This window comes from Diaporthe amygdali (assembly GCF_026229845.1).
Source record: "Diaporthe amygdali strain CAA958 chromosome Unknown NODE_1_length_4327563_cov_65_473760, whole genome shotgun sequence".
Classification (NCBI taxonomy): domain Eukaryota; kingdom Fungi; phylum Ascomycota; class Sordariomycetes; order Diaporthales; family Diaporthaceae; genus Diaporthe; species Diaporthe amygdali.
In genome coordinates, this window is record NW_026517021.1 from 378604 (window position 1) to 403517 (window position 24914).

Here is a 24914-nt window from a genome sequence, read left to right on the forward strand (position 1 = left end):
ACGAATAGCCCTCCCACTGCGGATGAGGGATGGAGTTGTGTGTCGAGTGGTCACCTCTTGAAACCCGTGATGGCACATTGAGGTCCAGCTGTCGCAAGCTGGTATGGTGTGGTATGGTACAATGTGGAGGGCTTGCTTTTCCCTGAAGGTATAAGCCAGCCATTACGGACGCACAGATTGCTGTGTCCTCTTGCAAGCGGATAACAGCAGAGACTTCCAAGGCACTTTCTGTGCAATGGGAGATCACTTGACCTATGCAACATCTTCAGTCCTGATACCGCGGCACAGACGGAAGACGAAGACACCCGTAGCACACGCATTGCTGCTTCGTCACTTGACCAAGTCCGTCTGATCACTCCATCGGTCGACGGCTAACAACCTGTTTTTATCACAGCGAAACGGGCGAAAGACCACGCGCGGCCCAAGATTAGCTCAAGTGCCGGTGGGGACGGAGGTGACATTGAAGTAGAATTGGCCCGAACCTCGTACGATCCCCTTGACGGATAGTACCGTCGAGGTATATCACGTCTTGATATTTCTGTGGGGATGAACATGCTTTACCTTGTGCGACTGTAGTCCTCGTTTCTGATAAACGCCGGTTTGGCCTCGATCGGAAATACCCGGTTGGATGCAAAGTTTAAGCTGTTGGAGATTGCACGACCAAGCCAGTAACTGAGTACCCGATTTCTAAGGGTACGTATTTGCTCAGAGTGGAATGTCATAGACGACTTTGCTGTTGCGTTAAGGCCAGTACCACTGAGAAGTCACTCTGGAATCGACGTTGCCACAATGCCACATCCGCGAGTACGAGCCGGTCTGTCGGCACTTGGGGTTTGGACAATGATACTAAGGTGTGATTGCTGACAAGCCGATGCTTCAAATCAACTGTGAAATGCCCCGGCAAGTGGGTTTCGGAATGAAGCAAGAAACGCACGTTGTTGGTTGAAGAATGTGGGCTAAGTGACCCAAGAACCGCGTAAAGTTGCATCGTAGGGATCCCTGGCCCCGAGATCAACTCGGCGGTTCTCAAATTCTCCGTCCGATCGATTCCCCCGTGAATGATATGCCTCAGAGCCTGAAATGTTGGGTGCTTGCAAGATATAAGATAGTCAAAAGCGCAGATGAAAATACCTTGAGAAGCATTTTTAAGATGTGCGAGACAATGGCAAGGGGATAAAACGTGACGACACCAAATTCGGGCACGCCTGTCGGCCTAGCGAACGACGGCGGCGGGGATCAAACCCGGGAGCGCATGTTTTTCCATGGTCGAGAGGCGGGCACTGCCGGGAGCTAAGTGCTTTGGTACACCACAAGTGGCTTGCGGATTATCTCATGGCTAGGACACCATGGCCAGGCTAGGATGTTATCCGCGGGCGGGGAGATGGGTGTCCCAAGGACCCGGGAAGAGTCTAGTACAAAAATCTCCGTTGGGAAACAGTATTGAAATGAGCAGACATGGCGTGAAAGCATCCATCATTCGGTGCGCGTTGTGGGCTCAACTCAGAATGGTCTGGAATGCGTCAACAAGATGAACGCGCAGAGCACAGAGGTTGAAGAGGTTGAGAGACCCGCTATTAGGGCAGCAGTAGGTTCGTGAAAAGATGGAGCTTCCGTCGCGCGGCAGGTCGCAGCCCCATGTGACAGAGTTCGTGGTGAACCCACCCAGCTGATCAGGACCCTTGGGGTTGATCCGGGTGCCGAGTCAGTGGTCAGCCCCCATCCACGGACTCTGCGCTGTGTCGGGTCGATTGAGAGGCTCGTTCGCCAGTGCGGTTCCCGTTTCGTTGGTGGAGGTGGGACAAGATGTCGGATCTCCAGACCGTGTGCCAAAACGGCGAGGGCAGGTGAAGATCGGAGGGGCAGGGCGGCCAATCAGGGGGCAGAGGTGCCTCTCGGGAAAAGCGTGGCAAGGTGCTGCGCCGGAGTTTGGGCGTTGGGCAGCGATAATTGTGTGCTAATGGTGGTGATCCTCGGCATGGTGCAGTGCCAGAGTGAGCGGGAGGCAGGGACGGATGTGATCCGAACCATGCATCGCAGCTGTCGTTTCCAACGAGCCTGGATAAGTGATGAATTGAGTTGAGCGAAGCTATGCTACTGTGTATGCTGAGCTGCGTGAGCTGTGAGCTGCGAGGTTGACTGTCACACAGGATGTGCTTCCGTGATGCGATCGAGTCTGGCCGCCATTGATGGTCGGATTTCGGTTCGAGGGGCTCGAGCGCGGTGATCCCAATGAAGTGAGTGACAGAGTGATTGACTGATTGACCGACTACCCGCGTGATCCCCTCGAGGGTTTGCCAATTCCCAGGTTCGTCACGAAGTGTTTGTTTGTTGCCAGCTGCCAGCTGCGAAAGAGGGAGAAGGTTGAGGGACGGACAGGGCAGAAAGGGGGCCACAGACTTGCGCACAGGCCACACACTGCACACAGCCAGACTGCTAAACACTGCTAGACCAGTCCTGCCCCTGCTCTCTTCCCTGCACCTTCCGTGCCCTGTTCCTGCCACACCCCTGCCCAGCTGGTTGGGGTCTGCCACACCTTCCCTGCAGCTTTTCACGCTTTTGCCCTGTCAGTCGCGACGTCCCGCAAAGTGCCTGCAGCATTCTGCAGCAGTCATAGCACCCAGGCGAGCTAGGCGAGCCAGGCACAACAAGCTCAGGTCCTGAGAGCTCCCCCATCCAGTCCCATCCAGCCCCATCCTGGTTTGCGCTGGGAAAGGAGGGTGGCATTGGCATGCGATGCAACTTCCCCTTTGCCCGCTGCCAGGGGGGGAGAAACGAGATGGAAGTTTGCAGACACAGACTTCCAATATTCCAATATTCCAGACTTTCCAACATTTCTTTTTTGTTCACGCATATGTAACATATGTATTGCCTCTACCCTGCCCTGCCCTGCTCTGCCCTGTCCTTTTCTGTACGTACCAGACAACAACCTGGTCTCCCTCTCCTAGTCTCTTTTCCCCAGCCATCAATCAGTCGTCAATCGTCAATCTGCCGGTCTGCCTGCTGCCCAGTCAATCCAGCACTCTCTGTTACATCGTCGTGGTTACAATCCTTCTCTTCTCTTGTCTTGTCGCTGTCGCCACAGACTGTCTCAGTCCAGCAGTCAATCAATCCAGTTTTTTTCAGTCAGTCAGCCAATAGTCCACCGCATTGCATTGTAAGAGACTGTGCAGTATCGCCCCTCTCGGCCAACAGCAGAGCAAGGCGAAGCAAGGCGAAGCAGAGCGCTGCACTGCACTGCACAGCACAGCACAGTACATGTACAAGTTCAGACTGGCACGCGACAGGAGCGAACCAAAGTCAACCCACCCCGCGCGCTCTTTTCCTCTCTCTGCTAATATTGCCTGCATATCTGAGACATCTCGCGCAATTCAGAGACACAGTCCATCATCCCATTCCAATTTTTCTTGCCCTGTCCTCTCCTGTCCCGCCTCACAGCCAGCCAGGACCAGTCCAACCAGTACCAATCCAGCCAGTCGGGGCAATTTAGCCAGTCCAGGACAGTCCAGTCCAGTCTTTCTTCCTTCAGTTCACCGCCCGATCAGGATTCGATAGCTTTTGCCTGGGTTCGTCTGATCGCGCTGCTGTCTCCCGCGTCTTCCCTGCCGAGCCTGCGACCTGCCATCTCGTCTGGTCCCCGTTAGCTCATGCCATCCCATCCCCGGCCACCAACACAACACGAGCCCGCCGTCACATCCAGATTCACTCAAATCTCATCGTCGCTGGCCTCTCTCGCCAATCGTGTGTTGCCAGTGCCCAACTTGCCTTGAATCGAATCGGCTTTTAATAGTCTAACACGATCCACCTCTTGGCACGCGGGCCTGGGGTTCCTGCCCGCCCCGCGTATACTTGGGCCCACCGCATCGGCCTTTGTTCCAATACTGCTACTCTACGGTACATTTCGTAACACCCGCGACCAATTGCAGCCTCACGAGTCACGACCCAGCGAGGCCCGGCCAGGCAAACGGGCGAGGCAGCGCAAGGCAGCGCGCCACAAGGGCCAGGGGCGTCAATTAAACCCACGAGGGTCTCTTCCTGTCGTATTCCCCATCCCACGCTATTCTACAGATTACGCCGCCTCCCGGACAGGCATGATCCCGAACCTTTGGTGCGTGTGTCTCATTCACACTCCCGGCCCCCGTCCATTTCCATCCCATCACTTGCCATGTACGTGTGTAGTAGACTCAGACTGACTTTGGTCACATCTCAGCTCCCGTTGATCTCGCTGGTTGACACGCCACGCCAGTCTGGTGGCTCTGCCTTGCTTGTGAGACCGGGCACAACCCAGCCCACGACTCCCTGTTGGTTGGACTTGCGGGTGACGTCCACGTCCCCTTGCACCGTCCCCGTCCCGTCATCATGGAGGGACCTGCTCTCCAAAGTCCGCGTCGAGAACGCCGCCGGCCTTCCTTCCACTCACCAAACAGTTCCCGTGCCGTCTCGCGCTCAAGTACACGCAACTCGTCTGCGCGGATGCCTCCCCAGACCAACAGCGATTCCGCATCAAATCTCACCTCCTCGCCCAGCTTGAGATACGCACAGCCCGTTGGTTCTCGTATGGCCCATCGCAGAGGCTCCATGGGGTCCAACACCGACCGGCCCCCGACCCCGGTGTCCAAGAGCTCTGTTAGGGGCTCGCAGACCAGCTCTCAACAGGAGCCTACTTCCACCCTGCTCCAAGAGAAGCTACAGCGCGAGCGGCGATCCGAAATCCAACGGAACCTGAACAGACTGGCTGGAGAGATGAACACCGCAGCTGACGCACAACAAGCTGCGACGCCCACTCCGGTGCGGTGCGCCACAGCCGATGGCAAACGACCAGAATCCAGTGACACGAATGGCGATACCGGGAAGAAGAAAGGACTGGCCCTGAAGGAGATGGAACAGGTACTAATGACCCCTTTGCACCCTGATCTCATAACATTTTACTCTCGTCATTTGCCAAGATTGGTTTTTGACTCTGTACATGCTTCCTGCCATGGCCTCTCACATCTACCCGGCCACAACTCTTCATCTCAGCCCACTTCGCTCCCGGCTGCAGACAATGTGAAGCAGATGCTATTGCCAGAATTGCTGACAAGACCCTGCGCAGGCAATGTCGACACTGCACAAACAGAATTTTGACCTGAAGCTCGAGCTGTTCCATCGGCGGGAACGGCAGTCGGTCCTTGAAGACAAGGTTGAGACGTTGGAAGCAGACAAGTCTCAAACTCAGGAGACCAACGAAATGCTGATACTGGAGCTGGAAAAGCGGGACAAGGCGGTCGAAGAAGCTGTTACAATGATTGTCACTCTCGAGGCCCGCATAGAACTCTTACTACGCGAGAGGGAAATGGTTCGGCAGGTGGAGGCCGACAAGGCCCTCATATCTAAGCTCACCGCCTCCCAGGCCGCGCCTCGCGCTGATGGTGCTGACGAAATGGGTGCACGCGATGCTGTGTCAAATGCTCATGGGAAGAGTCTCGCGCGGATGCCCAGCTTCCTTTCTGAGCGCACCGAGAACACCGAAAACCTTCGCAATGTCTACCTGGGAACACAGGGCAGTATCCTTAGCTTGTCAAGGACAGATCCGAGAGTGGACAACGGTGGATATGTCAGCCCGAATATGAGTGTCTTGAGTGAGAGCTCTTTCGTCAGTATCTACGGTGGGCAAGCAGGATCTCATGAGCCTGTACCTCCTCATGCTGAGAATAATTCTCAAATCGATGATCACAGCAGAAGAGGCGGCCGCCGAAGTCTTTCTCTGTCGAGGCATGACTCCACCCCTACCAGGCCCAGCGCAAAGGAGGCGATCGAAAATGGAGAGACAACTTCGCCACTTCAGAAGCTTGAGAAGCTTGACTCTTCACCAGTAATACGGGAGAGCTCGGAGGTAAAGCCTCTTGGCAGAGACATCGACCGGCCAGCCACCGTCAAGCCTGCCAAACCACAACCTCTCCTTCGTGTGAGAAAGGCAAGGGACAAGCCGATACCAGCCCGCAGGGTAGTCACTGACGTGCCGACTCCTCGTGCACACGCACTGCCTCCAACTCCAGACACAATGTCAAGCTCGATGAACCACAGCCTTTGTTCTGACGACATCCCACAACAATATGACCGACCTGACGGAGAGGCGACATATCCTGTCATGTCACGGCTCACCCTGGATCAGACGAATGAGATCGAACCAGGGCATTGGCGATTCAATAAGGGTGGCGGTGCTGCTCAACCGCCGTCAGTCACAGCATTCACAGGGAGAAAAGACTACTCGGCTGGCAATCATGCTGACTTTCCGCTCTCCCTGCCGAGACGCCCGCGATCATTTGATGAAACCACGATATCTCGCCATAAGGTAGACTGGGATTCTGGAAGTGAGCCTGACGACGCGGCCTCGGAGGTCTCTAGCTTCGATTACTGGATGAGGGAGGGTCTTCGACCTAGTCGCGGCGGCCAGGCTCAAGCGCAGAATGGCGTGGCAGTCTCACAGAGACACACCAGTCGAGGTACTCCTGATCTATTCGGTTTCCCATCTGACTCTAAAGGGTGGCAGTCGAACGACATGTTTGGCGCGCTTGGTGGAAATGGCTATCTTGGCGCAGCAGCTCCTCTTGCACCAGCGTTGGATGCTCTGGGTGCGTCATTACCAGCGCCAGAAATTGGAACTTACGGCTCAGGACTTGCTGGCCCGATTTCGCCACGTCTAACCGGCAATGTCGCCGCACCACCACCGGCTCCTAATCGCAAATCCAGCCTGCGAGCCCGAACATCGGCGCCCGGGACTCCCAGGACGACACATCCGCCCCGATCCTTCGGGAAGCACAGTGAATCTGAGTCGAGCAGAAAGAGCTCTCTGACGGCACAGGCACCTAACTCCCGCAGTATTACGCCGACCCCGCCAGATCGCCCTCAAGCGCAACATAATGACGAAGGCTCGGCTCAAAAGCGCCATTATCCGCCAACTGCCAGTCACCAACAGCAAGCACCTGCTCGTCCTCGCAGCAGAGGCATCACTAGCCTCTTTCGACGTTCCTTAGGTTCAGGTCACATACAGCCATCCTCCTCGGCACCAAATAATCAGTCGCCTTTCCCTCCCCCCGCGAAGGCTGACGTCGCACCGCCAACTGTGGGAGTGCCGATGTGGGAGCGGAGGAATGACCGGGCCGACGAGGAGACATCTGCCACGCCACCACCGATCATGCGCAAGAGGGCGCCTGTCCACCACGACATAGGCTTCGCAGACACTGAAGAGGCGCGAGCTACCACGACGGGTATAACGAGGGCAGCGAAGCCTCATCCTCTCCGATCTTCCAGCCCGGGTTTGGGCGCGGGACTGAGCAACGTCCTTGCCAGTCGCGACGGCGGCGTGCCTCTAACGCCCAACAACGGCGATCACGAACAGGAAAGCACTCCGACGTCGGGATCTGCTCCGGGTCATGGCAACAGCCACGGCGGTGGCCATGCCCACGGCAGGAAGTGGTTTGGCTTGGGCCGGGTCACCAGCTCCAAGCACGGTGGAACGTAGGCGCGCCTTCTAGGGGGCAGCCATAGGAAGAAAGTTTTCCTCCGACTCATTTCGTACAACGCATAGATTGGCAGAGCGGTGCCTCATTTTCTTGGACTATCACTACGTGCATTCTTTACGTGAGCGTTCGGTTTTCAGGTTATCGGATCGGCCTCAACGGCCACGGTTATGCATTACCCAACTGGTGTTCTCTCAAGATTTTATTTGGATGGAGTTCTATTGGCGACCTCAGACCAAAAGCAGGGAGGCGAAATATTGGGTGGTGCTATGGGTGCTATGGGTGTTATGGCTTCAGATATCCTCATGTGCGGACCGGGTAAAAAAAAAACTTGTGTTTGAAATATCGTATGGAGATTGTGCATCATTGGGAGGCAACATGTAATAAACTCGAGAAAATCAAGTTATGTTTGATCATGTGAAGGCTCTTCTAATGGTCTCAGTGCAACTAATGGAAGGGTATATCAATATCTATCAGTTCTGCTGTTACTCAACATTGAATCTTCGGGCATGGGTCAGCTCATGCATTTGGGGGGCCTCCTGGTTGAATGAGCAGAGTGGGGGGGACGGTCGGCACGCAGTAGATGTTACACAGAGCCAAGGCGGCCATTTACACGTGTATAGATAAAGCATCTAAAAATGTGCAATCGAACGAGCATTCACCGGTCTTTCTCACCAAGTGGGCTTGGATGGCTGGGGTAAGATTGGGACTGCAGCCTATCCCAAAGATGGGTCTTGTATCTCCGAGGCCGGGTTCTTTTGCTGCTCTTTACGTCAACGCTGGGAATGATCTGCGATGCAATTGCGGCTGATGGGCCTCCTTTTGCGTGTATTGCGCTTTCGTCGGTGCATTCTTGCATATTTGTAACTTGAAATTGACAGAATTCCCACTCGTTTCCAGAGGTACTAGGAATTACAAGCCTGTCGTATCCCTCTTGCTTTGCTTTTAGGGCCAATGGCATGTTTTTAGTACCGCGTTTAATAGACGCTATTATTCTTTCGACTGATATTGCAGAATAGTGATCTATCGGGGCAGGAGCAGGCCAAGACTTAACCGAGCTGTACGGGCGCACACATGTATGCACCACAATTCCTATGCCTGGATTGGCTAGCCAACGCATCTCAATCCACATGCTTTGGGGGCCATTTCTCGGTTGATGGGCCTTGTGCTCGAATCTTAACTGCCGTCGCCGTTACACTGCTCCTGAAGCACAGCTTTTGCCAATTTGCTTCCACGGCTAGAAGCATTACACTTGCCACAAGTGTAGGTCTTGCTCTTATTATATTCTTACCCTTTCACTGCACTCACCTTCGTACTGTCCTCAACTTCCTACTGTCCTCGCATCTACAGTGGTCCCGCTCCCCCATCACGCGCCGGTATGCCCTTCCCTGAGGTGCCAGCCTTGTTTTGCCGGCGATACTATTCTTATTCGCAAGTTTATCGTGCTTCGAACACTACTTCGTTCAGACCTCCTCTACTGCAGTCCTAGGGGTGCTTCTCTCTGCGCGTACCCCTGTCCGATTCGCGTTGTTGGAGACAATCTCTCTGGCTGACATGATAATTATAGCAACCTTGCGTAGGTTTCAGACGTCCCTGGACAAATTGACGTTACCACTAGCGCTTACTGTGGGTCGATTAGAGCTGATTTAGGCGGCACGAAGTCAGGGTATTGTACTTGCCTCAATATCTCGAGCAGAGTTTGCACTTTTCAGGTTTGCCAGTACACAAAAGGCTCTCAGGAATGGCAAGCTCGGCGAATATTACAACAAATGACCTTACCCACTGGACAAAGCAGTGCGAAAAGCAGCGATCATGGGGCATTTGGGAACACTTCAACCGTCTGACGGGCTGGAGGAAGAGTGCTTTCATTAACACCATCCTAGTCTTCGCCGTGCTGCTGGTCCTTATTTCACTCCACGTTGTGGTTTGGGCGAAATCAGGTAGCCTGGATGGGTCTCAAATCATCTATTCTGGGAGCTGTCTCGGCAACAGCGTCGGCCGTTTGAACACGTTCTTGCATCTGCTCATCAACATCCTCTCCTCGCTGGTGCTTGCGTCTACCAACTTCTTCATGCAAGTTCTCATTGCACCGAGCAGAGCTGAACTCGACAGAGCTCATGAGAAAGGCAACTGGCTCGATATTGGTGTGCCTTCGCCCCGGAATGCCTTCAGAGTCTCCAAGTTCAAAACAATCATGTGGTTACTGTTCTTCCTGTCGTCGATTCCTATCCATTTGCTCTTCAACTCGGTAATCTTCTTAACGGACCATCGCGACGCGAACTTCAGCTACTTTGTTTTCGACGAATCCATATCGACCGGAGTAGCTGTGTTTGACCCAGGTGCCAGCCTTTCAATACCCCTCCAGGATTTGATGGGAGACTTTGAGTCTGACGACTACGATTTCAACACAAAAATTTGGAGAAACAAAACGACTTTGGGAATATCAAGAAATACATTTTTCGAGACAGCCCATGTCAATAGGAGTCGAACGATCCAAACAACTGTGCAAGCGATTTCCAACGGCACATGGCACAAACTCGACATAAGCACTTGCAAATCGATATACAAGACAGATTCTTGCTCCGGACTGCGGAAATATCGTAACGTGGCAATAATCCTCAGTGGATCTTCGGGATGGAACCGTTCGCAGCTATGGGACCTGCCTGCGGATGAATCTTCGTTCTGGGACGCACACGTGCCGAGTAGCGAGAATAATGCTTTATGGTTCGCCGAAGTGTCGGAAGAAAATGATTCGAATTGCCTCATGAAGATCGAAACCGTCCTGGCCGACAGCGGCAACGATATGATCAACCACTGTTACAACCGATGCAGCTATTCTATGGGACTACACAGCAATGAATCTGATGTGTTGAGCTATCAACTGTTCGGAACCGGCATCACAATAGCATCGGTTTCAACTAGACCGCAATTCGACAATTCCAGCTTGGGCATTGAATATTGTCTGGCAGAGCCACTCGATACGGTGTGCCAAATCGGACTGGCGTCGACATTGCTGTTGTGTGTCTCTTTCTGGTATGTCACCCAAAGTTGCTTTGACAGATGCAAATTGTCTACGCTCGAACAAAACGGAATGCCTGCTAATGTGATTAATCAATTAATTAGTGTTCTACTTAAGGCTTTCTTGTGCCTTGTTGTCATCACTCAACTAGGGAAGGAAACCTGTCTTGTTACTATTGGGGATGCGATAGAGTCATTTATCAGCCAGCCAGCGGACTATATCCCAGGATCTTGCCTTCTCGATCAAAAGTTCCTCCGGGCCCACGGAAACGGAAATGGACACAGACTGGCTCCTGGAGCGATGGAGTGGAAACCCCAAACGCACAGAAGATGGGACGCTATTCCCAAGCAAATTTGGGTTTCGTCCTATTTCATATTTTCCATAGGACTCGGCCTATCGTTATACTTCTCCGTCAGGTCGTATATGGCGGAGGGCTGGTCAGTGTTGCTCCTTCAAGTGGTCGTTCTTCTAAAGCTTACTTATGATCTTCAGGCAGGGATCTTTCGGCCAGGACGCAGGGAACAATACGATCTCTTTCCCGCAAAGTTTCACGCCCAGTTTTGAGATGGCTCTGTTCATTGCAAACGCGCCGCAGCTTTTCCTGTCTTTCGCGTATCTCGCGTACAATAGTCTTTTCACAAGGCTGCACATGGCCAAGGAATGGTCCGCTATGAGCACTCGGTACAAAGGTCTACGAGTGACCTATCCCATGGGCCAGCAGAGCTCGACATACTTCCTCCAACTCCCATACAGATACAGTGTCCCCTTGATCATCATCAGTATCACGCTACACTGGGTCTTATCTGGATGCATTTACCTACTCGTCATGCAAGGCGAGTATTTCGCTCAATTCTCCCAGAATGGACCTCTCAGTTCATTCACGGCCCTCGGATTCTCCACGAAGTCCATATTCGTGATGCTGACACTCGAACTATGCCTGATATTTATACCGCCTATCTTCGGCTTCATACGCCTCCCTCCCAATAGCATCGTGGTGGGAAGCAACTCCTTCGCCATTTCAGCCTCCTGTCACATCTCGCCGCTCGTAGGCCAAAGCCAGCCGCAGCCAAACAGGTCCTCCATGGAAAGCTCGCGTGGCCACCAGGATGATGGGATCGAGCTACGGCATCTCATGGCGCCAAGTCCTGGCCCCTCGCCCCTCGGTAGTCAGAAATCGGAGGGTTGGAAGGACGAAGAGGAGTGGAAGGCTACGCTGCTTCGGGTTTCGCAGAGCAGAATTAGATGGGGCGTAGTGAATATGCCGCCATCGTGGTCGGAGCAGTTCGTTAAGCGGGAGACTGAAGTTGAGCATATTAGTTTTGGCCTCCCTGAAGATGATGTGCAGCCTCCTGCCGTTGGCCACTGGTATGCTTAGGTTTTCATGTCTCCACTACGGTAATGAACGTGACATAATACATCTGAAACAGAGAATAGCATTTATTTGTGAAACACTGTCAATTTGCACAAGTGAGTCGTCTACACATCATGCGAAGACAGTGAACGATCCGAGTAATTACTGTCAATTAAGAACACTAGATGGTTCATTCCCATTCTCCCAAGACTCCCAAATCTATCATGGGCAATCATACAGATTGGTCTAAAATAAGTCTTGGGCAATTAATCATACTTCAAGTGGTGCGTGGTCAAAGGGAGGTCATGCTGGCATCAGTCATTATTATCAATTTACTTACATGTTTCAAAACGAGCCATTTATAATGGGAAGCTTTCATCCAAAATTGATGATCAAATAATCTCAATGGAATCTAGATAGTCATTTCATGGGGGCGGATGAACTTGTGCGGAAGTGTAGCTATGGTTTCTCAAAGGATCCTGCGTGATTAATCTCAGCGCACAGCGGCGCCCACCCCCCCCCCCCCCGCTGCTCAGTGACGGTATATGTTCATATGCTATTTGATGCCTAAAAAGGCAGCGACTAAGGTGATATTTGCTCCATCCTGAGAGCTCCACACTGAGAAGTGGTTTTACGTAAGCTTTGTAGACGGCCGGAGACTCTGTGCGGTGATTTCGGGTTCGCGGCCACGAAAGAAGCAAGCAACTAAACTGGCTCTGCTGCCGAGCTTCTCATTCTCATGCAGAATCCTCAATTACACATGAAATTGTGTATCAAAGCTTCTTCGCTTGATGTGTACTGATCGTCTTCGTGTGCACAAAGGTCGAAGATCTAAACCTTGACGCCTAGATACGAGACGTTCAAAGGCAAACACCAATGTCTTTGGAATTCTTTTTTAATGATTCAAGCACCGTATCCTCGGATCTTCGTCATTGCTCATAGGGGAGGCGACTATGATCCTTTCATCTCATGGCCGATTTGCTCTGCAGATTACAGAGACCTCCAACTATGGCGCGTGTTATGACCTAACATCACTCCTTTAGATGACCCAATCGGTCTCAAATCTTTTAAGACAACCTCTTAGAAATTATTCTGTACGAAATGTAAATGAGGGGTTTCATTAGCCCTGCAAACGGCATCATAGTTCTGTAATCCTAATGCCTTGTATTCTAGGCGTACTTGATCAAAAGCTGCTTTGTAAAACCGAGACCCAATGTCTCTATCAGCTTCTGCTTAACTGCAAATTTGGAGGCTGCCTAAAGTCACAGGGATAGTAATAAATCTGACTGCCCCGCTGACCGAAGCTTGTTTATTTTTCTCCCAACCATTAACTTTTCGTCCACGGTAACGCAACACATTTACCTGATCAATCACACTGGCAGCAAAATATGGCAGAGGTGGTATCCATCATCCCCCTCATTGAGGAACTTTCAAAAACATCTTTTCATTGTTGTCAGATTATCATGAGTGCTCGCGATGCCCCGAGGGAGATCCAGGAGATCAATGGCCTAGTGTCGAATTGGCGGCCGCAGCTTCAGGTGAGCCACTTCCTATTTCAAGATTCGGACCCGAATATTTTATTCTCTAACGATTTCAAAAGCTCCTCGAGCGCCTTTTGAACCGAAAGGACGCACAGTTGACGGAGGATCTCATCAATGGAGGTATCCACGACGTTCGACAGCTCGTCGATGAACTCAATGAAACTCTGGCGAAGCTTGAGAAACCAAATATTTGGATGAGGTTCATGTGGCCGATTACTACTAAAGATAAGATTCAAGACCTTTATGGCCAACTGGAGAAGCGAATGTCCGTCATCCTCGCAATTGTGACTACGGGCGGCAGGTAAGGCCTGGCATTCCAAGGCAAAAGACATTCTGTCCCCCTAATCAATTCACAGATTGGGTCTCGAAGATATAGGTAATCGAATCAAAGAGATCGACGTGCTCACAACAAGTATACTTACCCCAGATTGGCATCATAATTTTGAGCTGACAAGTGCATCAGGCGAGCATGAGAGACGGAACATTCTGGAGTGGCTCAAGCCTGGGAACATCGACGCGCACGAAACTCACCGCCATAAACGAGCACTACGAGAGGAAGGGACTTGTGACTGGCTTGTTGACTCAAACATATGGAGAGACTGGTGCCAGGGAGGCTCTGCAACCTTCTCTCGTTTCCTCTGGATACACGGGCTTCCTGGAGCTGGCAAAACTGTTCTGGCGTCTTTTGCCATCGATGATGTTGCTGGCTCGTACCAACACAAAGGCGTTGCCTTCTACTACTGCTCTCATGAACGTCAGAAGAAAGAGCATACTTCTTCTGAGGAGGCATGCTCATTCCTGCGTTGGGTCATCAGGGACCTTACTGCCCAGGTCACTCGCCCGGTGTCCATAGCCGCGGCCCACCATGCAATAATCCCAAAAATTCTGAAGGATCTTTACGACAAGAACGACTTCCTCGTGAATGATCTTTTGGATTGTTTACTGTCTGTGACGCGATACATCTCCAATGAGTTCAAGCGCCAAATCTACATTATTGTCGATGCAGTCGACGAGAGTCCTTCTCCCCGGAGTGAACTCCTCAGAATTTTGACAACCATTGGTGCCGACTCTGAATGGAAACACGTCTCGCTTTGCTTCACAAGCAGGAAGGAGACAGAAATTACCGCAGCGATTGACGCCATTCAGCCTCCAGATGAGACTCGCAAGCCTTCGCCGTTGGTAGTATGTGGTCGGAAAATCCTGCAGCCAAAGTCGCCATCAAAACGTTTAGGGATCCCTCGATCGGAATCAGTGACACCGGAACCAAGGGGACCCGACGGTTGTCTCACAAATGTTCTCGCTGCTAATCAGATTGAAAGTCCACGAGGACGACCTTTGAGCCTAAAGGGGTTTGACGGTGGTTCTACAACCATGTTCGCTGCTGACCAGATGGAACGGTCACGAGGTCGACTTTCCTCGTGGGTCAGCTCACGGTTTCCATCTGGCTCCCAGAAGAAAAGCAGATCCGAGAACAGGAAGTCATCGGGGAATTTCCTATCGGCACAAGATACACGAGAACGATCTTTGTCACTCGGCGGGGCTGATGATGTATTCGACGATGATCCCATGGAGATAGATTCATCCCATCTTTCCGATTCACGCTCTGCTAAACAGGGGTGCACCATTCTATGCATGGACAACGTTTACGTGGTCGATGCGATCCGTACCTTTGTGCGGAACCAGTTGGAGGACCGCCCGGCTTTCCAGAAATGGAGCGAGGAAGACCTGGATGTGGTTGTCGAAGAGCTTGCGAGAAGGGCAAGAGGAATGTGAGTTGTAAACAGCATGCCTTTCTGTTGTTTCTTAGAACAGGACTGACAAGACTTCAGGTTCAGATGGGCCGCATGCCAAGTTGACCACATCATCAAGTCGAAACTATGCGACAAGAAATCTATCATGAACAGGCTTGACAGAATGCCTTCAGATATCTTCGGCACTTATGAGCGCACAATTGCGGACCTTCTACCAGAGGGTGAAGGCCAAAATAACCATAACCGCAGTTTCGCCCGCACTGCACTGGCGTTGATCTGCAGTCCATCTTCGAGCATCCCTTGTGCTGAGGTCCTAGTCGAGGCATCTCGCTTCAATGTTCCGTTCCACAGCGCGCTGGAATTCAAACTTCCACAACTTGAAGAGGTTCTTGGGTGCTTGATCACTGTCACATCCATCCGGCGCCCGCCGGAGTCCATCTACAATCACGATGAACGGGATCCAAGTGCCTCAAAACGTGTCTCTGTCGCCCATTACACGGTCAAGGAGTACCTATTTGACGAAGCAACCACTTTGGGCGGGGCTAAATACTTTGCCTTGTCGACAGAGGCGACCCAGACTCTTGAACTTCATGTCATTTTCAGAGGCCTGAAACATTTTGGCTCATCCCGGCCCCTTGACATGAAACATCCTACGCGCTACGAAGAGTACTGCCTCAAGATGACAGACAAGGCTCTAAAGGAACGGAGAGACCTCATTCTGCAGGACAAAACAGTTTGGCAAGTTGTGACTGAATGCTTGAGGTGGGACAGCAGGCACCATCAACCGAAATTGGGAGCTTTTCCCAACTTAAGAATCCGGAAAAACTTTCCCAACTGGCAAAAGACATCACCCTTCGAGTCCGGAGCGGAGCCAAAGAATTCCGAGACCAGTATTCTGGTCAGCCTTATGCTGCTTCAGTGGCCCGAATTGGCCAAAGATTATCTCTCAGGGTTGCCGGCGAAAACAAAGAGGAAGATTTGGAGAGACCACTTCCAACTCAGCAACACGCACAGAGTTGACGGAACTGAGCCAGAGACGGTGATGCAGCTTTGCGTTACCCGGCGAGACACTGCTTTCCTGCAGACGCTGATTGAGTCTAGGGTGGACGTCTCAAGCGAGACCAATCTGGTCATGGACGTTTTCTTCCACGCTTATGGTCACAAGAGCTTGGACGATGAGGATGGTGGCGCAAAGACGGGCCAGCTGCTCAAGATGCTCCTTGAGCGCGGAGTCCGACCCGACGCCCCCGACTATACCTTCACGCCGTTGCAGTTCGCTGTCACTTACCTCGAGGACGGCTGGGTGCAAGCACTCCTTCAGGAGGGAGCTGATCCAAATGGAGTCGGCGATGCCAAAGGTGAATTCTCCTTCGGCAAGGGGAAGGATGAGATCCAGGGCCATCTCACGCCGTTGCAGATCTGCAAGGAAACGGAGCCTGAGGGGCTCAGCTCTGATCTGGGCGATGAACTGATGACCACGGCCAGAGACACAGTTGAGTTCTTGCTGCGTCAATGGGGAGCCAAGGACGATGACGGAGGAGATGAGGGCATTGATGTTGGAGCTGAGGACCCTGGATCGGTTATTGTTATTGATGAGTAGTTGGATCAGTGCCTCAGCAAGGCTCTGTCGCGTTGTCTTCATCCAGCCATTGGAAAGCGTGGGATTCTGTGGCGACTTGATCGCTTCAGTACAACCCGACCACGCCAAGAATAGTATCTCAGGAAAGCGCCGGGAGGATTGGCGTCCCTAGGTGGATTGTTAGCAGAATCAGACAAAGACAATCCATCCATGTATCAGGGTGCATGAAGACAACGTCGTACGCAGTGGCTCGCAAATGACACCTTCCGGGCCAGTGATGCAATGTTTGCAGCCTTGGTCACCAAATGAAATCGCGACATTATTGCAGGAACTCGCTTTCAGGACATCACCATTTGGAAATGCCATATAGATGCCTCTGATGATTTCATTCATCAAGGTGCTTGGAACGATACAAGAAGGCCAGTTGACCAACGCCAAGGCGAGCTTCGAGTGATATCCACTAGACACTGACACAGGGCACTTAACATTATGTGACATGACCATGTATAATCATTGCTATGTACAGTCTATACGTAGTCAAGCTCCAATCAACCCGAGGTAAATGGACCCAACGTAAATGCTCATCAATATACATCAAGAAACGTAGTAGTCAAAGCCGAACGCCTTCCGTCCCTGCAAGCAGTGCGCGTGCGCTTCATATGATCTCCGCCCTATTAAACGTTGAATTTCAGTCAAGACATTTAAGCCTTGAAGACGCGACGGGTCTTGGCAGCCTTGTCGCTGTCAATGGACTCCAGGCCAGGAATATCGTCGTAGGTGCACAGGTTGCCGCAGTCGTAGATCTCGGCGGCGCCTTGGCGGTAGTTGCGGACAGTGAAGCTCTTGGCGTCGGGGCTGGCAAGGTAGGTCCAGCGTGGGGCGACGAGAGCAGTGGACTCGCCCGTGACGGAGCCGGCCGTGTCCTGGTTGAAGCCGATCCACAGGGCGGTGGTGCCGATGAAAGGGCCAGAGCCCGTGACGAAGCGGCCGCCCAGGTTGTTGTAGTTGTACACGACCTTGTCGAGCACGAAGGTGGGGAGGTTGTCCCCGTCGGGCCATGTGGCGTTGGTGATGAAGTCGACGGTCGCGCCGTAGTCCGACGCCGTGGACCGGAAGCGGATCTGCTTGGTCACGGACGGGTCGGGAAGCTGGACCATGGAGGAGGAGTCGCCGCCGTCACTCTGGGCCATGACGGAAGGAAGGCTGGCGGCCATGAGGAGGCCTTGGAAGACGGCCGAAGTGACGCTGCTGAACTGCATCTTGATTGTGGTTGTGAAAGGACAATGTCGATAGTGACTGAGATAGCAAAAAGAGTGTCTAGACTCGAATGAAGAGTCTCGCCGGCGAGGATGATAAAAGACGGCTGGGAATGAATGACAATTGGTAATTGAAGAGATGCAGGATGATGATTTCGAGAGTCCAGTCATTCATGAAGAACGAGAGACCTTGCTGATCTATATAATTTCGATGGACCCATCTTGGAAGTTTATCGCAGCCTTGCCGTAACAACCGCGCTGTAGGGCGTAGCGTCACCGTCGATACCCGTGTGGTCGCCGCAGGGCTGTGGGTGGGCATGACTCGGTTGTGGTTCGTACAAGTCAGTCAACACTCCTTTACAGGGAAGCCAAGCATTGAAGCCACTCTATCGCGCAGCTGTGATTTGCCTGCAGCCGTTTCGATCTCCATCGTTCGTCTCATCAGCCCCAGCTCACTATCCCTTTCATCAGCCCGTGCCTATATTTATAATGAGAATCTTCACACCTCCCCTCTGCGGATGATTCGAGTAGGAAACGGCCCGCCGAAACATGCACGTGGTTGGGCCTGTAATCAGAAGATCGGACTTTCGGGTTCATGGGCAGGCTGACTTAAGCTTATCCCTGGTAGACAATAAAGAAAGCTTTCCACTCTTGAGTTTTGTGGGGCGATCCATGCTTGTGGTTGTCTCTAAAAATACTCGCACTTCAGTGCGCTTTTCGGATATAACGGAATCTCGGGGATGATGTCGTGATGATTGCTTCCAACATTAGGCTACTTGGCTGAATATCGTTCATTGCTAAGAACAACAATTATTTTGAGCTCCCTGGTTTGTGGTCATGTTGATTTCTTAAGCGTCCGTCATCATGGCGCGCCGGTTTGAGGAGCCCCAGGCTCAAGCTCTTCTACTGCTCACTTACGATCCGGACGGCCCCTGAATGAGCCCTTGCGTGCATATATAAAATAGAGAAATTGATGTGGTCTCCTTCATCGAGAGAAAGTTCAAGTTGGCCACTGCTTTAGTCGTTGAATGATCTGGATGATGCTTCATTTTATTGTTCTCCAGGAACAAGCGCGAGTCTTCACGAAGGGATGGATGGAAATCAATATGCAAAGCCGCGGCCACAGGCTCGACGAATCGTGCGTGACATGTGTTGGATCCGAGTCTTCATTCTGGTATGTTTGGAAGTCTCTTCAGGGTAGAGGTTTCAATTGTCTCGATTGACTATTTGTCAACGAAAAATTCCAAAATTGCTTCAGTGCCGACTAATACCTGCAATAAGAGGCAGTCCAAATCTGGGCTCACATTTGAGTTGCTGCATCAGTGTCAAGTTGAAGTGCGACCAAAGACAAGTGACAGGACTTCGATCAAATCTTTATCATAGAGGTGAAGCTGTATATGGGCGTGGATGGCAACGCAGCTTCGGCACCTGGCCGTGGCATTTAGGCTCAGAACTTTTCAAGTAGGCTCCGAATTCATCTAGAGCTCGAAAGGAAAGGCACGAAATTCAGGATCACGGAGCTTACATTGCACTGCTGAGAAAGAATGAGATCCTACTTATCCGAGTTGCACAGTGAGTGGATTTCAAACAACGCTGGAAGGGTTGCCTCGCATTCAACGACTCAAAGAGGATGAGTAATTACCATTCAATTCAGCCGTCAAATAGTCTAAAGTAAACAATGTTGCGCGACGAATTGTTATTTGTCCTTCTTGACCTCTTCTATTCCCATCCGAACTGTGCTGCCACCCTGTAGCAATATCCAGAGCTTTGATTTGAGAATGTCTCCAAGAAATGTGTTAAAGATTCAGTATCATTGGCTGGAACCGCACTGTTATCCGGTAACGGTGCAGGTTCCGAGAGAAAAGAAATCCACATCATGTGCATCAGGTCTTTTGTGCCGCCCAGATAGCCAAGGTGCTTTGACGCAATCCTCGGATACCCAGGTCGCGTTTTGTCATACCAACAACTTCGGGAGGATCTGGCATTACTGGACAGGGAAGGCAATCTTGTTACCTCATTTAGTGAGCAATTAGAATGAGAATAACATGGTCACTTTGGACGATCAGATCTGACATGAATTTCGTTGTGATAGCTTGCAAAGATTATTCACTGTGAGAATATCTTAATTATATTACAAACGTATCACAACAAAAGTTTTTTAATTCTCATTTTCATCTACAACACTCTTTGATTTGTTCAAGAAGCATCTGGAAATGCCATCCATATGATGTTATCGATGAAGTTTGACCCATTGAGAGCATATTTGGGACACTGTCAAATACGGAAAAAGAGAGGAAGAGATTGAGAATCTGCATCAGCCTTTGTTGGAAGAGCAAGAGCTACAACACCAGATTGAGAGCGCAAGTCACCCATGACACATTTATTTCCAATATAAATTTAGAAGTCAGCCCAAAGCCCTGGAGGTCACTCCTTCCTGTTATGTGAGCCCTATCGGCTATCGAGGCTGGAAGACTATGAATATCCAAGCTTACATAAGGGCCACAGAGTAAGCATGGTGAGTAAGAAAGCTCGTCAGCGACCACATGTGCCATCAACATGTGCTAGCTCTTAGGTACGTGATCATAAGCTCGACTGTTGGTCAAGGGGCCAAGTCGAAATAATAATAGAAATGGCACTGGCTGGTGATGTGTGGCTTGATGACGTCCTAATGTAATTCACATCGTGGCTGAAATAGGCTTTCCAATTACGAAGAGTGAAGCACCATCAGCTAGAGGGCAAATTTGGGGGCGCAAAATCTTGAGCCCTCCTCTATTGTGACCATTTTGTTTCATCAGCACCAGGGCGCGAATCCATCTTGTGTGACTTGCGTGCCTTAGGCCCCCCCTCACAGAAGAGGCTTGACTAGACGCGCATATAAATCGAGGACTTTTCCCAGTGATGCATCTCAAATTCCAATTCAACCCCCAGGCGATATTTAGCTTGTATCACTCCTGCCCTTCACTGGAATCCTCAACAACTACTCCCCTCTGCTAGTCTCAACCTTCTCACCTAACAAGACCTCGACATGGCCGACGCCCACCTCCCCTTCGCAGCAATCCAAGCCCTTCCCGACAGCTACTGGGAAGATGAGGCCTCGGTCAATGGCATCTGGAATGGCCTCCTCGCCACCGCCTACCCGGGCACCATAGCCCAGGCGCCTGCATATGTCATCCAGCCCGAGGGCCAGGCCCTGAGCTCGCAGTCGAAGAGGCGCAACGACCTCCTCGTGCGCCAGATCGACGGAGACCCGAGCAGAGGGAAGTTGATTATCCGGCTGGCCTTCGAGGGCAAGAGTAGCGAGAGCTCCTCCACCCTGCTGGCGGCCTCTGGGCAGCTTTTAGAATATCTCGACAAGGCGGGTCCGACGGCCCGTGGGGGCGACAAAGTCTGGTGTATCGTGGCCAGGGGGACCAAGTGGAAGGCTTATCAATATGTGAGTCTTGGACTGTTTGAACTCATTTTTCTTTTGAGAGGCGATTAGGCTCCAGCTGCTCTCCCGCAGACGGTGTGTGCTTCAGACAGCGTTACTGACATTATCTTCATTAACACAATCCAGGACGGCAGCAAGATGTGGCCGCTGTTCTTGAGTGGATCGAAGCCATCGATCGCGACCAACGGGCAGGAAATGGATGTGAAGGCCAACCCTGACGTCGCCCTTCGCTGGCTAAGCTGGTTCCAGGCGAATACCGGCCATCGCGCGGTCCTTAGTTAGATCAGGCATTGGCAGTCGCAATGTATAGATAGGCGGAAATAGGATAAACTGAGTTAAAATACACTATTTGCAAAAGGTTTTACAATGTGAGTGAAGAAAATTGAAATATTTATAGAAGTATACGAAAATCATAAAGACCAGATGTGACTTTGTTGGTGCAGAGTATGAAGAAGCATCACAACGAGAATGGAGTTCCGGATCTCTGGGCAATATGCGCTGTCAAGTCTGAGTAATCATGTAGTCTACTCTGTACAGCGTGGCACAGAAACGCGGCTAATGCAAGTTGGTAGATTGATAAACTATCGGTCATGCTGATACGAGCATGTCTCTGCATCTTTTTCGAGAAAGTCTATGGACATCTTCCTGGGCATGTGGATCGAACTTTGAGCCCCTGAGTAAACGCCCCATCTGTACCGGAAAGCCGTCGGGGCCGTCCTACGGATTTAGATCCCGAGCTGGTCCCCACCTGGGCACCTCTTCTCGCTGACTGCTCCACTGCCTGAGCGCCGCCAAGAAGGCCAATTTTTGGCCACTATTTAACCAACAACACGGGCAGCTCGATGATGGTTGGCACTACGGCTTTAGCTGAGATTAAAAGACGTCTCTGGACCTGTCATTTTATCCGTCGGAATGGGCGCATCCGTAGCGAGGTTGCTGCAAATCCATATAGTGCTGGCTGGCATTGTGACGTTGGGCCAAGAACGAATCGTAAATCCGGGGGAACAGCGGGTAAAAGTTTCGCGGTCTGCAGCGATCATTCATTCGTGTTCCCCACAAGAGATAGGAACCAACCAACTGCAGGCAAAGTTGGTTGACCGTTGGTCCTTGAGCCCAGTCAGAAGAGAAGACGACCCCTCTTACCCATCGAGTCGATTTTCGTCATGTTGGCCAATGTCCTCATCATCCACGGCGTATGAAGCAGCATTTTGCGACACACATCAAGTCTAGTTCGGCTGCCCACTAGCATTATTCCGAGTGCTCACCTGGCACGACCGTTGAAGTTCGGGAGCAGACCGCGGCACCTGCATGCATGACATCGCCCTGCTCGGCGAAGGGAACTAAGCGCAGATATGATCCACACCAAACTCATCGTAGCTGCACACATCCCGGCTAGATTCTAAATAAGCTCAGTATAATCATTTGGTAATGGACGTTTCCTTAGTGCATAAAGAGCCACGAGACGCACCCAATAAGTGACCACTTCGACATCCCAGTCATACCCCTTGATGCCAATCAAGGGTCCATTTCAAAATTGATACCATAAATTAGAGCCCGTCATCTCACTCATTAGAGGCGCAAATTCAAATTCGGACAAGCAGACACGATGAGCGAAGAAGACATCGTCAAGACGGACCTCCTCATCGTCGGCGCGGGGCCAGCCGGCGCCGCGCTGGCGTGCTTCCTGGGCTCCCACGGGCTCAAGGGCATCATGATCGCAGCGGCCCCAGGCAACGCAGACACGCCGCGGGCGCACATCACCAACATGGCGGGGCTGGAGTGCCTGCGCGACATCGGGCTGGAGGACGCGTGCGTGGACGCCAGCACGGGCGGCGACAGCATGGAGCACACGCGGTGGTGCCACAGCATGGCGGGCGCCGAGTTCGCGCGCATCCACAGCTGGGGCAACGATCCGGCGCGGCATGGCGACTACTACGCGGCGTCGCCCTGCGCGCACGTCGACCTGCCACAGACGGAGCTCGAGCCCATCCTGACTCGGCGGGCCGTGCACTCGGGCTGGACGATGCGCTTCAACACGCGGCTGGTCACGTTTACGCGGCCCAAGCCCGACGTCATCGTCTCTGAAGTGAGGGACGACATGCTCGGCAAGACGTACAAGATCCAGTCGCGGTTCTTGTTTGGGTGTGACGGCGCCCGCAGCCAGGTCGTCAGGGAGCTGGGCATCCCGCTCATCAAGAAGCCCGGTCAAGGCCTGGCGCTGAACATCTTCATCGAGGCTGACCTATCGCACCTGATCCCGAATCGGTCAGGGAACCTGCACTGGGTGTTCCAGCCTGAGAAGGACTATCCACCTTGGGGTTGGGCGGTGATCGTGAGGATGGTCCGCCCATGGAAGGAGTGGATGTTCATATGCCTGCCTGTACCAGGCGCAGATGTTTCGGTTGACCAGTTCAGTCCTACGGATGAAGAGTGCATATCACGGGTGAAGGAGATCATTGGAGACGATTCAGTAAAGGTGCGCATCAAGGACGTGAGCAAGTGGTGGATCAATGAGATTGTGGCCGAGTACTACTCCGACGGCAACGTGTAAGTGCCTTTTGCTACCAGAGAAGGCATATCATAAAATGCTGACTACGATCTCACAGGTTCTGCTTCGGCGACGCCACACACAGGCACCCGCCATTCAACGGCCTCGGCTCCAACACCTGCATCCAGGACGCCTTCAACCTGGCCTGGAAGATCTCCTACGTCATGTCAGGCAAGGCAGGTCCCAAGCTCCTGGACTCATTCAGCACCGAGCGGCAGCCGGTAGGGCAGGACGTGATCACGCGGGCGAACCAGGGCCTGCGGGACCACACGGGCTGGATCCAGGCGATGGGGATGATGGACCCGGACAAGGAGGTGCGCGCGAAGGTGCTGGCCGAGTTCGACGACCCCGGGCCGGCGGGCCGCAGGCGCCGGCAGGAGTTCCAGAAGGGCATCGAGAACACGGCGAGCGAGTTCCACGGGCTGGGCATCGAGATGAACCAGCGCTACTTCTCGGGCGCCGTGTACCAGGACGACGAGGAGGGCCCCGCCCCGCCGCTGCCCGACGACCCTGTCAAGCAGCTGCAGATCTCCACGTACCCGGGCAGGCGGCTGCCGCACGTGTGGCTGAGCGAGCGCGTGCCTGTGAAGAAGTTCTCGACCATCGATCTTGCTGGACACGGGCGCTTCTGCCTGCTTACGGGCCCCGGCGGACAGGAGTGGAAGGTTGCGGCTGAGAAGGTCAGCAAGGCAGTCGGAGTGGAGATCAAGGCGTACTCGATTGGCTGGAAGCAGGACTATGAGGATGTGTACTTTGACTGGGCAAGAAGGAGGCAGGTTGAGGAGGACGGCTGTGTCCTGGTTCGCCCAGATCGCTTCGTTGCCTGGCGCTCTCGTGAGATAATCCCGGATGCTGTGGTGAAGTTGGAGAAGGTGATGCGCAAGGTTTTGTCGCTTGAATGAGGTCTACAACATTATAGATAGATATCACCTATACATGGCTA

At 52.4% G+C, this 24914-nt stretch overlaps 6 protein-coding genes across 6 annotated transcripts; 5 read left to right on the forward strand and 1 right to left on the reverse strand.

The window, feature by feature from the left end:
- Positions 1-4356: 4356 nt before the first annotated feature.
- Positions 4357-7498, forward strand: J7T55_005675 (uncharacterized protein; the record flags this gene model as incomplete). The annotated part of the gene is made up of 2 exons (XM_053131468.1): positions 4357-4884; positions 5090-7498. 2 exons carry the CDS (start codon positions 4357-4359, stop codon positions 7496-7498), a joined length of 2937 nt encoding a protein of 978 aa, XP_053000446.1.
- Positions 7499-9237: 1739 nt separating this feature from the next.
- J7T55_005676 (uncharacterized protein) lies at positions 9238-11890 on the forward strand (the record flags this gene model as incomplete). The annotated part of the gene is made up of 2 exons (XM_053131579.1): positions 9238-10529; positions 11008-11890. The coding sequence occupies 2 exons, from the start codon at positions 9238-9240 to the stop codon at positions 11888-11890; spliced, it is 2175 nt and encodes a 724-aa protein (XP_053000447.1).
- A 1439-nt stretch (positions 11891-13329) lies between these two features.
- J7T55_005677 (uncharacterized protein) lies at positions 13330-16758 on the forward strand (the record flags this gene model as incomplete). The annotated part of the gene is made up of 4 exons (XM_053131689.1): positions 13330-13404; positions 13467-13708; positions 13764-15176; positions 15237-16758. The coding sequence occupies 4 exons, from the start codon at positions 13330-13332 to the stop codon at positions 16756-16758; spliced, it is 3252 nt and encodes a 1083-aa protein (XP_053000448.1).
- A 680-nt stretch (positions 16759-17438) lies between these two features.
- J7T55_005678 (uncharacterized protein) lies at positions 17439-17996 on the reverse strand (the record flags this gene model as incomplete). Its single annotated transcript, XM_053131798.1, has 1 exon — positions 17439-17996. One exon carries the CDS (start codon positions 17994-17996, stop codon positions 17439-17441), a length of 558 nt encoding a protein of 185 aa, XP_053000449.1.
- A 3022-nt stretch (positions 17997-21018) lies between these two features.
- Positions 21019-21938, forward strand: J7T55_005679 (uncharacterized protein; the record flags this gene model as incomplete). The annotated part of the gene is made up of 3 exons (XM_053131909.1): positions 21019-21426; positions 21550-21693; positions 21867-21938. 3 exons carry the CDS (start codon positions 21019-21021, stop codon positions 21936-21938), a joined length of 624 nt encoding a protein of 207 aa, XP_053000450.1.
- A 1091-nt stretch (positions 21939-23029) lies between these two features.
- On the forward strand, positions 23030-24873 carry J7T55_005680 (dichlorophenol 6-monooxygenase; the record flags this gene model as incomplete). The annotated part of the gene is made up of 2 exons (XM_053132019.1): positions 23030-23970; positions 24030-24873. The coding sequence occupies 2 exons, from the start codon at positions 23030-23032 to the stop codon at positions 24871-24873; spliced, it is 1785 nt and encodes a 594-aa protein (XP_053000451.1).
- Between the last annotated feature and the right edge of the window lie 41 nt (positions 24874-24914).